Source organism: Zingiber officinale, chromosome 5A (assembly GCF_018446385.1).
Source record: "Zingiber officinale cultivar Zhangliang chromosome 5A, Zo_v1.1, whole genome shotgun sequence".
Taxonomy (NCBI): domain Eukaryota; kingdom Viridiplantae; phylum Streptophyta; class Magnoliopsida; order Zingiberales; family Zingiberaceae; genus Zingiber; species Zingiber officinale.
Genome location: NC_055994.1, coordinates 121,784,078 through 121,798,430, shown reverse-complemented (window position 1 = coordinate 121,798,430; position 14,353 = coordinate 121,784,078). Strand labels below are relative to the sequence as shown.

Sequence of the window (14,353 nt, the reverse complement as noted above, 5' to 3'; positions counted from 1 at the left end):
CGAACATGATCAGCTAGCTAGATGGGAGGGGATGAATAGATAACCTTTCCTGCAAACTAGGATGATACAAACTCTTAGAACAAGAAAACATTTGTTAGATTTTAATGGTTAGATAGAAGGGAGGGGTAATAGACAACAACCTTTCCAAATCAAAATTCTTGGACAAAAGACAATTCAAAAGAATATATGCACAATGTAAATAGTATAAAAACAAAATACAACACAAATAGTGAGATATATCGTAGTATAGAGATCCTGCTCTTACTCGCTGACCTACGATGCGCTAGGTTCATTACCTCCACAAATACACTTGAGCCACCCCATAATAAGAGGCAATGAGTTGAGCCTCTACACAACCTTGGGTTGTTTACAATAAGCTTTTCTCTCTTAAAAATAAGCTCGCCTCTCGCAAAATTAATAAAGTGTTAAGCTAAATGAAGAGAAGATAACAAAGAACTTAATAAAATTGTTTTGTTCACTCAACACTTATTTAGCCGACTCCACGTGATAAACTAGCATGCTCAAGCTGATTGCCATCAAGCACACCAAGCTTCATGAACTTTCTTTGTGTTGTTTGATCCTCTATACCTTCGAGTTCACCACCCAATGCTTAATGTCCTAGAGCTCATCTCATTCTAGATCATAGATCATCAAGCTATTACATGCACCAAGAACATTGAGCTTGCTCCATGCCATGTGATTTAATAACTAGATTAATGGTGAAAAATTGCATCCATGTAGCTTCTCCTATTACATGGAAGTAATTGAGTCAATGTACTAGGATTGATTCTAACAAAACAAAAAATGGTTAACCCAAACAATTACTTGCTCGAAATAATTAGTTAAGATAATCAAGTTAAGCTTGATCCCATAAATGAAGATGACTTGAACAACCCAATCTGACCATAGTTACTTTTTTTATAAATATTTCATTCAACAATTTATATTTTTGTTTAATACACTGTTAATTGTTATTCTTACTTGCATGTCACAAGCCAAAAGTTTCAATATTTACATTTAGAGCCTAGTCTCAAAGTAACTTATAATCTGCACATTATTTAGAAACAACCTAAAACTTTTACTCAATTACCACATTAATCAGAAACAGCCTGAAACTTCTGGTTAATTACACTATAATTATACAAACTTTTTGCTAACACAATCAAACTTCCAAAGTAACGCTAACCAAAGGAGAAATTGAAGTGCAATAATTACCTGTTGTCTCACAGATATATACCATCATGCCAGGTCAAGAGGGTAAACTTCATGGGAAACAAGCAGGAGTAATAAGTGGATGACATTGACATTGCACCAAATATTGACTAGAAGATCCATCAGACTCTTCTCTTCACAAAATCTTTACCATTTAATGTCATACATGTTGTGAAGAAGGGCATCCTTCAAATTCCTGATGGAAAATCGAGTCTTCCTGTATCTTTAGGACCACAGACAAATTGAAACATGGCCTTGAATGGATTCCCTCTGTGACCCAGGGGGACCATGTATGAAAAGCATATTTTGACCTGCACATAAGCTTTTATCACCTCCGTTGAGCAGGATGGAAAATGACAAAGCTCCCTTCAGTTCATGTGGCGGCCATTTGAGCAGTACTGATATAATTGATTGATTAATGGGCCAGCCCAACCATGTGATGATGACACCAATGGACCAATCCTTTTGTTCATGTGATGGCCACCACCATTCTTTCTTTCTTTATGAATGGCTTCTATCTCTTCCATTCCTTTTTCTGCTTTTGACATGTTTGGATTCAAGCCTGAGACAATTTTGCATTCAAGGACAATGAGGTGAGGTGGGAAAGAAAGACAAGGCAAGGAAGCATCCACTGTTGGTCTGTTCCACTTGATAATTCCATTCCATACACCACTCTACTCCATCCTTTTCAAAAGCTTGTCTCTGCCCAGCATCAGCAGGCAAGGAAGGGCCTGCAGTTGCAGGAGGAATAAGGACACTTCTGCTCTGTCCTTGTGTTCCAAGATAATCTTGATTACTCAGAAGTTGACATGGCATGGGAACAAGTTTGCCAACTTTTTCCATTCCTAAGAAATGTTTGCCATCATTAGTATCAGCTTGTGAAAATCATACCCTACTCACTAAGCATACCTGAATTTAACTTGAAATCTCAAGAGTTGAAAGATGAATTTGAACACAAGTAGCTTCCTGGTTGTGGATATCCTTTACCATATTTTGTGACAGTGACTTGGAACCCTACAAAAATAAAAGAAGATAAAAGAATCGTTAAATACATATTTTATGCAAAAAGTTCCGGAAATCCAACAGAGCTCATTCACCATCATCCTAACGTAAAGGGCACAGCATTAGGATTTCAGTTTACCAAACATCATCACCATGAGTTGAACATGCTCATCCAGTCATAGTCAAAAAAGGCTACGCACTCGATATTGAGCTCCTAGCTCTCATGAATACTTTGACAGCTTTTGTTTATGCTCTGTTCTATTCCAGAATACTTGCACTAAAAAAGATCGGAGTAAAAGAAAATCCATGAAGAACAACAGTACATGAGCACTAAAATAGAAAACAGAAAACTTTGTCAATTAGTGTGTCCATTAATTTCAATCAGAAATCCATACTTACAGTCATACTCATCCTTACCTATTACACAGAACAGTGCAAACATCAAAACATGGACCAAACTTTCTCTCTTCATTGAATTGACTTCCCAGCACCTCCATCTGGAGATCATTCTTTCTCCAACTCTAATTAGGTGAAATTTTAAACAAAGATGGAATGTTTTTTAGGGAAAAAGCAAAGAGAAGCAGATAATAAATCATATATCGTTATTTTTAGACAGTGTTACATACTGGAAGAGCAGGAATCGCAAAGGTTAGGGAGTTTTTTATTTTTATTTTTTATGTTTCTTTCTTTTTTCAGAATGGCTGGAGGTAGTCGTCGGAGTTGGCGACGGAGTCGTGTAATGGTAAAGCAGAGCGGATAAGCTTTAGTAGAAGCTGCGCCTTCCTTTTGGCCCTCTCTGAGCACCCACCTTGCACCAACAGTATAAGGTGGCTCACCACGCCGGCGGCCACCGCCTCCATTTGCAGCGCCTCCGAATTCCCAAGCACAGCTACCAGAGCTCCCGCCGCGTGCTCCGCCGCTCTCCCTGATGCTTTCCCAGCCATCGCCCTCACCAGCGAAGCAACCGCAGCTGCCCCTCCTCCCCATCCTTCCACCACTGCTTCCCTACCGCCCTCCCACCGGCAAAGAAGCTCCACCGCGGCCAATGCCCGCTCTGCATCACTGGATGGCAGCTCACCCACCCTTCCCACGACTGCTGCAGCAGCGCCTGCGGCCACCGCTCGGAATCTATTTTCCTTCGCTAGGCACAGAGCAAACAGACCACGGATCCCCACCCGCACCGCACGCGGGTTCCCTCGCTGCTCCACCAAAGCCACCAATCCTTCCATTACTCCTTCGGTCGCCCCAACCGCAGCCCTGAACTCCGTCGATCGAGCTCCTGCAGCTACTGCTTCGATCACCGCCGCTGCGTTGATCCGCGCGTCCATCGACGGATGCTCACGTAACATCTCCCCTAGCCGGCGGAGTCGCTCTGGCCGTGACGCCACTGCCGTGCTCTCTGCATCGGACAGAGGAAGAACGGACAGCACCGCCATAGCTTCCAAGGCCGGTTGGTCTGCGGCGTCCGACAACCTAAGTTCCTCCTCTCCCTCAAACGCAATCTCAACGAGGGCCGATCGCGTCTCGTGGGTGGATATCACCGCGCGGTTCTTCTCCGACTCCCTCGCCAGTGCACGGAGACGGCAGAGCGCGGCGACGCGTGAGGCGACAGATCCGGAGCTGGCGGAGGCGACGAGCGACCGGACGAGGGGTGGGTCGGCCGGCTGCTTGGGGGTGGGGATGCGTTCCACCCCATGGGAGCGGTGAGCGACGCACCAGTCCTGGATAAGCCGGCGGAGGGTATGGTTGGGGATGAGGGTGAAGTCGGCGAGAGGTACCCGGCTGACTGGACACGTCGTGTTCCCGATCGCCACCCACGACTCGATGCTCGGCCGGTCGTACGTCTGCCCCGTGCACACCGTCACCGGATCCCGCATCAGCTCAAGCGAGATCGGACACCGGAAGTGGTGCGGTATCGTCACTCCGGCCACATCCAACGGCGCCACGCTTCCCGGCATCTCTCTCTTCAATTTCGCCGGCCGTCGCGGCGAGGACGAGGCACGGAAGAGACCCATCGTGGGACGCCTCCCTCTTATGCTTCTCACCGACACGTGCGGGAAGCGTTACGCTTTCACTCATCACGTGTGGTCTTGAGCCATGACACCCATTGCCCATCGGGCTGCGATTTGAAATGTCGGCAGTTGCCGGTGATCAGTGCCGTCCATCACGGAAAGCGAGAAAGTGTGCCATAAATGGATTGGACGGCCTCGATGTGAGGTTAGTGGGTGGGTCAAACGGAAAGGTAAGCGGTCCAATTTCTGGCAGTGACAGGTGTGACCGAACAACCCCGACGGACTCATCCTCGCGGCTTATCTGAAAGGGAGGAAACAGCCACCAGCGTTTGTAGCCGATGGGATCGTTCGAAGGGCGCGGGAAAGAAGGAATCGCGTGCGCGGTGCGCCGGCGTGTGCGTTACTTTGGGCCGGGGGAGGCATAAAGGCAGTCGACGTGTCGCGCACGGCTCTCGCGCGCGCGCGAGGGGAGGACCACATGGTGCGCTGGGCCGGGGTGTCTCCAGTCAACCCGGCAAGGACGGTCTCGGAACGCGGGCTCGACCGCTCTCGCACGTGTCTGACCATTGTCACACGTGTCGCCAGCCGTTGGGTCCCCACTCCCATAGAATGAAGGGTGAGTGGACAGAGCTCTGCAGCGAAGTCAGAGGAATACGCGTTTATATGAATTATCGTCTTATTGTGAATATATTCACGCTTACAAATAAATTCTCTTGTTGCTAAAAAAAACTAAAGCCAAATTGATTAAAAAGTCCGAATTCAATTTAAAAAATCAACGTTTAAAATCAGCGGATGGATATATAGAATTTAGAATGCTCCATATGACATCATATTCTATCTATTTAATTCTTAGAATGATATATATCTTTGAAAATTAATTTAGTATAAGATAGTAAGAGTAGTAATTTTTTAATATAAATTATATTTTTAAAATATATTTATATTTAAAAAATCATTACTCTTAAATATAGTATGTTAAAGTAATATTTGATTATATGGATATAATTGTAGAGAACTAAATAAATACATAAAACTGTCATTCCAAACTCTTTAAATGTCTATCAATTGATTTTTGATTGATTTCGGTTAGTTGATAATTTAGAGAGCTTAGAATGATATGAAATTAGGTCATATATATTTATCTAATTCTTCTAATTATATTTATATTTCCAAACATCAATTTATCATAATATATTAAGAGCAGTCATTTTTTAATACGAATTAAATTTTTGAACACATTCGTGTTAAAAAATCACTACTTTCAATATAGTGTACCAAATTAATATTTGAGGACATGAATATAATCATGAGAACTAAATGAACACATAGAACATGATTTCATATCATTCTGAACTTCTGGGTTCATCAACCCATTTTGATCAGTTTGGGCAAAATTAATAGGTAGATCTAGAGAGCTTGAAGTGATATGAAATTAGGTTCTATGTATTTATTTAGTTCTCCTGATTATATCTTTACCCTCAAATATCAATTTGATATACTATATTAAGAGTAGTGATTTTTTTTAACACAAATATGTTTAAGAAATATAATTTATGTTAAAAAATTATTGCTCTCAATATAACATGTCAAATTCTTGTTTGTGAGTATGTATATAATCAGGAAAATTAGATGAACATATAGGACTTAGTTTAATGTCATTCTGACATCTTTAGGTCTATCAATAGATTTTGACCAAAACTTGATCAAAATCGGATGATGGATCTAGAGATCTCGGAATGATATGTAATCAGATTCTATATGTTTATCTAGTTCTTCTCATTATATTCATATTTTCAAATATCAATTTGACACAATATATCAAAATTAATAAATTTTTAAATATGAATAAGTATTTTAAAAAATCTTGACTATTATTTTAAAAAATATATCACCTAACCAATTGTTACTAAATGAGGAAGGATAAAATGAATATAGGGTAAATGATTTAGTCATTTTTTAAATTAGGTAGGTGATTTAGATATTTAAGAAATTTAGCTACGTGCTTCAAGTGTTTATTTTTATTTTCATTAAAACCTGATTTTTTTTTTATTAAAAGAGTGTTTTATATTTTAAAAATACCAAAAGCTACAACTATTCTAATGTACTTAAAATTATTATGTACCTTATAATTAAAATTATCTTAATATTGAATAAAATTACTCAAATATTAATTAAAATTATTTTAATTTAGTTCAAACTAATTCAACTTAATTAAAATTAATCAAATACTATTATAAATTTTTTTGATTAAAATTACTCCAATGTCCATTTTAATTAAAATTGTTATAGGTAGAATAGTAATTTGCTAATTTTGACCAATTTTCCATGTTAGAGTCAAAATTACTCGAAAACTACTCCATGTTGGGAAGGTTTTGGACAAAACTACTACAATAACGGATAAGAGTATTTAAAGATAAAATGATCATTTGCATAAAATATTAATATAGTAAAAATAAAAATATGAAAATAAATGTGTCAAGATAGAAAGATAAAATTTAAAAAAAAATACTATCAGTCTAATAAATAATATAAGCTTATAAAGATGACATGTACACGTATTAAATTAATTATAGCAATAAAGAAAAATAAAATAAAATGACATATATATATTTAAAATAAAAACTAATATATCATAATTATAAATTAATTAGATAAAAAATAACAAGGATTGATTAATTGTTTTTAATATAATTATAGTACTATAAGAACCTGATTCGTAGTATTCATGTTTTTTCATTTACAAATAGTGATAAAAAATTGAGTTGGATTATATTCTGAAAATATTTTTTTGCAAATTTTTATAGTTTTATTACTTCTTGTTGTATACAATTATTGAATATTACCACACCAAAAAAAACAACCTTAAAAGATATTCTTCACAAAATGAAGATACCAATCAAACTAAGTTTAGTCAATTCATTTTGAAAGCTAGAATGGGCTATCATACCACCTGGGCTATGGCGTAGTGACATAATGTCTATGTAGTTTTCTAAGTATTCACGATTCAATTTTAAATACGGCGCACCGTGGGACATTTTCTTTTAGTGATACGATAAACTTAAGATGTTGGATTATTGGATTATTCGTTGCGAATACTTCCAGATTTATTCTAATGACTGATGGATCATCTCCAGAATTAGTCAATTTGAAAGGATGGATATCCGATACTAGCTAAAAAAAAATTAGAATGAGCTATCAGCCACATGAACTCCTTGATCAACTACATTATTTCCCCCAATTCATTGTTTCATGCATATGGTGCTTAGGTGCATGTGAGAGGAAGCAAACAAAAATTCTAATATAAATTCCATCTTTTACAATCAAACTTCTATTTAAGTTTCAAAGCTACATGAGCCATGTAGAACATTATGCATGTGAGTTTGACTATCTCTCTTAAGAATAGTACACCTAAGTGAGGGGCCTTCTTTGCCAAATTACATATATCTTCTAGGAATTGATAGTTTATAAGGTGTGCATTCCTCACATGTCATATTGTCTTGTGTGGTAGAGAGAGAGATATATTTATTTATACTTCTATTATATGTTTCTTTGATGGCAATGTTGAAGGAAACCTAGAGCATTGGAGGTTGGGTAGACCAATGAATATTAGCAATAGTTAAGAAAATCATATTACCACTATATGGTCAAATGGAAAGATAATTTCAACAATAATTAGTTTAGAAATTGTTATGGTTAGATTATAATATATAGATATAATGATATGGATAAGGAATAGGATGTGCTTGGAATAGATCAATGAATATTAGTAGTAATTGAGAAAATTATATTACCACTGAATGTGAAAGACAGTTTTATCAAAAGTAATAAGTTTATTAAATTATAATGGTTAAATTATGATAGATACAATGACATGTTAACATGCACCCAGGATTCTCTAGATCACAATCCCTAATTTGCTCCAGGATCAGAGATCGTTCATAGGTGAGATTTCATGGATCACACATGTATAATAGATGGGGTCCATAAAATTTCACATATGAGTGATGTGATCCATCCTTTGGATCGTACTTTGCGGTCCAAAGGATCCGTAACATGTGACCAATGCAAAGCCTTCATATAATGAACAAGCAAAGGTGATTTCATTCATCCTGCTAGCTCCTCATCGCCGATGCCACTATGAGATGAAGGGAGATAAATCATGTACCGAATAGTCTCCTAAGTGGGAGAACATTTAATCCTCAGGAAAATGATCCCGATGGAAATTGATTCTTATGCAATGAAAAAATTCTATTATCCCAGTATCAAATTTAAGATATGATTATAGGATGTTATGAGTCTAGATGAACTCAAATGTAGATTTGATTGATTGAAATATTTTGATACTGTGTGATTTTGCCTGAGCTTTATAAGATTTAGCCTATGTGAGACACTTTTGGAGGGTGTTCATTGACCGTTTTGAATGTGTCATCAGTTCAAGCTAGCGATATCATGGGATCAAGGAAAAGTTTTGGGTAGTCGAAGCTTTCACTAGAGAACTACTTTTGGTAGATTTAGTGAGTTTGATTTTCTTGCCCTCACGCTAAAATGACGCTTTAAACCCTATCTAGAGCATTGGGATCCATGCCTTCCTTTATTTGGGGGCTCGTTGCTAGTTCATGCCATGACAAACCCTTCTTTGATGCTATTAGCATCTCTTGTTTTGGATGCGACACGTTCTTTCTACTTTGCCCTAGACAAAATATGAGGGGTGAGTTTATCCACTTTAAATAGTCTCCTCACTTTGTCTTCTACAATTTTGATGGCACCTCTTTTCATCCGTTCGGAATCCTTCCTGCCTTCCTTCTCTTAAGGTTGCGGTAGCAAGGGATCCTCTGAGAAGCGAAGCCTGAGGATCAGCTAGAGTCAGTCAAGGTCGACATTTCCCACTAAGGGAACAAACAGGATTATTGACGATTTTTTTTTCCATCCAATGTGAGTTTGGCAAGTAAACATTTAAAATTACTGGCCAAAATAAAGTTTGATCGGTAATTATAATGGTTTACGACCCAAAGTTAAATTGGATCACTAATTTTAATTTTATATTGGCCAAAGTTAATTTTGACTAATAATATTTAACTTTTTGCTATTCAAAGTTATATTTATTGATGCAATGAACCTTTAGTCAGAGTTGACCAATTTGATTAAGTCCGAGTTGATTTGAGTTGGGGTTTTAATATTTGATCAATATATATGTTAGTTGAGTGAGACGTCAAATAGGTCAAAGTTAACTAGATATTTGACAGTTGATCAATATGTTAAGTTAGTTGAGCGAAAAGCCAAATAATTCAAGGTTAACTAGATTTTTGACAAGATATGAAAGTTCTAAGTGAGTCATGATTAACCAAACACTTGATAGTTAGAAGTCCAATATAAAATTGACACGAGATGGAAAGTCTAAATGGATTACAGTTGACCAAACAATTGGTGATCGAAAGTCTAACAGAGAGTTGGTTTGAAGTGTAAAATCTCAGCATGTCAAGATTGATCGAATGCTAGATAATAATGAAATTTCGATAGGTCAAGGTTGACCGGATGCTAGATAATGATGAAGTTCTGGTAAGTCAAGATTGACAGATGCTAAGTGAGTAAAGCCCCGACATGTCAAGCATTGACCAGATATTGAAAAAATGAAGTCATGATAAATTGAGGCCAACCAGATACAAAGTAAGACTAGAATTCAGCTTTGATAAGGTTAAAATAGGACTATTAGTTGATTGATAGGGTGTATCGATCGATTAATGGACGGGAAACCCCCAAAATCTCAATTCACTACTAGAAAAAATATTTTTTGAGACACACCAAAATATATCTTAAATTATAAATTTGGTGTCTCAAAATGTTTTTGAGACGGTGATGAGACGATAATGTAGCTGCCCCCAATACAAGCGTCTCAAAAAAAATATTGAGACAGTTGTACTATGTCAAATGCTATTTAAGACGGTGATGAGACAGTTGTTCAATTGTCTCAAACGTATTTAAGATAGTTTTTTTTTTTGTCTCAAATGTTGTCTTATTTTGTGAAAAAACTAGAGACACTAAATTGTGATGGTAATATGTCGTTTCAAATAAAATTCAAGATAGTAAATTGTTGTCTCTAATGTTTTAACTGGTTAGATGCACCATTTATAACAAAAATTAATAATCTTAAAAAATATTTACTATATAAATTAATCTAGATCAGATTTATTGAATTGTCATTTTAAAACAAAAGGAAAAACTCTCTTTATAAATTAAAAGTGATATACATGATATAAAATTCTAATATTTTTTAATTTATAAGTCAGTACGTAGGTTTGATGCCAATATTCATCCAATAATAGAAATATCTACATATCCATCATTAATTTGATATGAAAAAAACTACTATTCCTATGAAAGTTACACAAGAAAAAGTCTAAAGAACAACTCATGATCAAGATAACTTCTATAATCCTTCTTCATCAGAATCCCGAACATTAAAAAAAAATCTTATTACAGATAAAGATGATTTATAATATATATTATTAAAAAAAAATCAATAAACAGAACTTTTCAATAAGAAATCTCATTATTTAACACATAATTCTCTTTCTTATAATTATGTATATATACAATACAAATATCCCCAAGTTAAACCAACCTCTGCATCTTGTAATAAGAAATGATGGTTTATGTGTTTATCAATATCTTTATGCTTTTCAAGTTGTTGCACCTATAAAATAGATTTATCTATACTATAAAAATATGTACACTACATGGCCGAAATTATTAATAAAACCAAAAAACATTCTTCTGAAAATAACTGTCAATGTACCGGTTGGTTACCCAATCCTGATATATGTGAAATAGTATGATCTACAACCTAAATAAAAAATAGTGTATGTATCACAAAATTATCAAAATTCATCATAAAAGTCAATTATTTAAATAAAGTCAAGATACCTTTTGATTACTAAATTCACTGAATTCCATACGAAAATGAGTTAATGGGGATTTATGATTCTTTAACTTTGATTGAAGTGCATCTATTTGTGATTTCATTTGATTTAGAATAAGAGTCACTACTTTCCTACACTTTGCTACAACTTTCCCTAGTAGTTCTACCACTGTGGCAATGAATGTCATTCTTGATTACCATTTTGATATATTACAATTATTCAAACTATTGTTTGTATGAGAACTCAAATTTGAGATTTGAGTTCAGATAATGTCCCTTCAAAAGTGTTAGTTAAGTGTTTCTACAAATACAAGATAATTCACAAGAAATGGAAGCTATGAGAAATAAACTTCAATAGAGTTGTAGAATTTTAGGAGAAAATGGTACACCTTTGCAACATTAACAGAAATAGTATTATGCAAACTCATCAATAAAAAATATTGAAAGTGCAAACAAATATGATTAGCAATAAGTAATAACACTCAAATGTTCAAATGGCTTACAAGGATAACCACAATCAAATATTTAAGTATTTAGACAACTAAAAAGGAATAAAATTTAATATGTTAGACATGTTGAACCCATGTGACAAGTATTGATTCTCAAATCTACTATTATCAATTTCATTCTCCAATCCTTCTAATTTAACAATTAGACATGTGCCTGAAATACTTCAAAAATCACTTCAAGTAGATGATAGAAAAGCTTCACGTTATTCGCAATAGAAGAAAAATAATAGAAAAGTTCATTAACTTTAGAAGATCTATTTTGGAAAATCTAATAGAGGATTTTCATCCTTAGTTATTAGATCAAAGAACAAAGTGACATACATGTCATTGTCCTCTAGATTCAGAATTTTTTATAAGAGATAAACTCTACATGTGAACTTTAAATTTCAAATTTTTTATATGAGAACAAACTCTACATAAATAGAACAGTTGACCTTATTTTCAGCTTCTAAGAGATTTTTTTTATTTTAGAAACCAATGCTAAGATTGCATCTTTATTTGCTGACATAAGCTTAGTGAAGACAGATTGAATAACAGTTTTTGCATTAACATAGCCATTTAGCTCTCTCATGCATATAATATTGCTTGTTTCATCATTACCAACTAGCTCTTCAATTTCAAGCACAACGATAAGGACATTCTTGAGTTCCTACACAGTTACAAGAAAACCAAGAATCAAAATCAATCTATTGCATGACTATCTTAAACAAGATAATCAAGAATCAAAATCGATTATTGCATGATTATCTTAAAATTGAATCATACTATAAAGTAGATAGAAAGGATGAAAAATACAAACAATAATATAAAGAACTTGTTATTTGAGTAGTTAAAAGCTAAACACATAAAATACAAATACAAATGTAAATACAAATGGAGTATATGTGAACAAGAGAACAGAAGACAATCTGGAGATCAACGAACAAGATAAACAGAAAGCAATTTGGAGATCAACTGAAAGAATACTTAATTACCTCTATGTTGACAAAACCACATAGCGCTTTGAACTCTATCAAAGCAATTGCCATCTCTGGCTTATGGGTTGGGTCCTTGTAAACATTCAGCCACATCATATGAAGCATCCTCGCTAGCTCCTTATTTGAGTGCACTTGTATGGACAATGCTTTAGCCTCCGATAATATCTTGCCAAAATACAAGAACAAGCACAATTTAGCATCACTTAATATCCCACAACTACCAAAAACTTACCCCGACAGAATGCAAATTTTAAAACTTTATGAAATTAGAATTCTGATTCTAATATTCTACTATATTTTTAGCCACAGATGAAAAAAGCAAGGATAAAATTATATTATTTCAAATATCCAAGATTGAAATTTTGATTTAGACAATTGTAGGATTTATGTTTCAGATTCATGAGAGTGAAAAAAATATATAATAAGTATAGTGCACAATGTTTTATACCAAACATAAAAGATGAAATCACGATTCACAAATTGCCACTTAGAACTAGAATTCTTAAACTTCCTTCGCTAAAAAGGAATTCGAAATTTTCAACAACAATTGACTCAAAACAAATTGTAAGCCGTCGACAACACACAACTTTGGAGAAGCACAAACCAACAATGGAAGAGAAATTGTGTAACCCAATCAAAGCGAAAGATGCAGAAATGCAAATTAATGGAGGAGAAGCACCCTGAACAAGAAAGGCATGTTCATTCCCCATTTCGCCATGAAATTATCTCCCAGAACACCAGGGTTCTCCTGAATCCACTTCTTAAGTGTAACTTCCTAGGAATCCAAGCCCATAAAGGAGGATCCCGACTCATGCGTCCCAATCCAGAACTTGGTGTAAGGGCAAGCTGGATTGATTTGGGCACCAGAGTTTCGCTCGAACAGATGCACCACCGTCAAATCCTCCCCGCGACATCCTCAATCGTAGTCCTGGACCGAGCACTGAAGCCGCAACGGCCTCATCAAGGAAACCTACTTGACTCTGCTTGATTATAACACTTGGTGAAGGAATCTGATTGACTATGCCTGGTAGTTGATTGACTGTGCCCGGTAGAATTTCACCTAACAACAGGACGATCCCCCTTTATTTAAGAGGAGCTAACCGATATTAGAATGAGAACGCTTGGTGAGGGGACGGACGCACTGCGCGAAATCGAGCAAGGGATGAAATTTGGGCCTTGAGGCAGCGGTAGCAACCATGGTCGCCGGGAGAGGAGCAAGATAAGAGGAGGCTGAGGAAGCTATGGAGACGCGCCATTTTCGGCAAACATCTAGGTTTGAACAAAGTGAGATTGGTAGAAAAATGTTAAAAAGAAGAGAAGAGGAGAGAAACGATTCAGACTTATTATTCGCTTAAAAATTATATATTTTATTTTATAATTTATTATTTATTAAATAAATATAATGAAGTAAAATATTATTTAAAATTAAAAATGAGGTTTGTAATTTTTAATATATGGAATTTAAAATTATATTTACTATATCAGTTTTATAACTAAAGTTGATAATTATATGTTACTTTATCATTAATAATCGTGATCGTTGAAGTAAACATTGACTAAGTCTAATAACAAAATTCACATAGTATCAAAAGGTTAATACATCATTAAATATTTAATATATTTTAGGTTCTTAAATTATCAAGATTCTAAACATTGACAAAGTCTAATAACAAAATTCACTCGGTTGACTTCCCATCCTTCTCTAGCCACGTCTAGGACTTCTTA

General features: G+C 35.6%; 1 protein-coding gene and 1 pseudogene across 1 annotated transcript; both read right to left on the bottom strand.

Annotated features, from left to right (window-relative positions):
• Window positions 1–2,793: 2,793 nt before the first annotated feature.
• Window positions 2,794–4,244, bottom strand: LOC121981519 (U-box domain-containing protein 26-like). The gene has a single exon (XM_042534085.1). The coding sequence runs from the start codon at window positions 4,227–4,229 to the stop codon at window positions 2,907–2,909; it is 1,323 nt and encodes a 440-aa protein (XP_042390019.1). The 5' UTR covers window positions 4,230–4,244; the 3' UTR covers window positions 2,794–2,906.
• A 7,819-nt stretch (window positions 4,245–12,063) lies between these two features.
• On the bottom strand, window positions 12,064–13,884 carry LOC121979946 (annotated as a pseudogene).
• Window positions 13,885–14,353: the final 469 nt, after the last annotated feature.

What these genes read in the sequence shown, in the direction of transcription:
- LOC121981519 (XM_042534085.1), bottom strand. Translation starts at nt 4,229, where the DNA reads ATGGGTCTCTTCCGTGCCTCGTCCTCGCCGCGACGGCCGGCGAAATTG.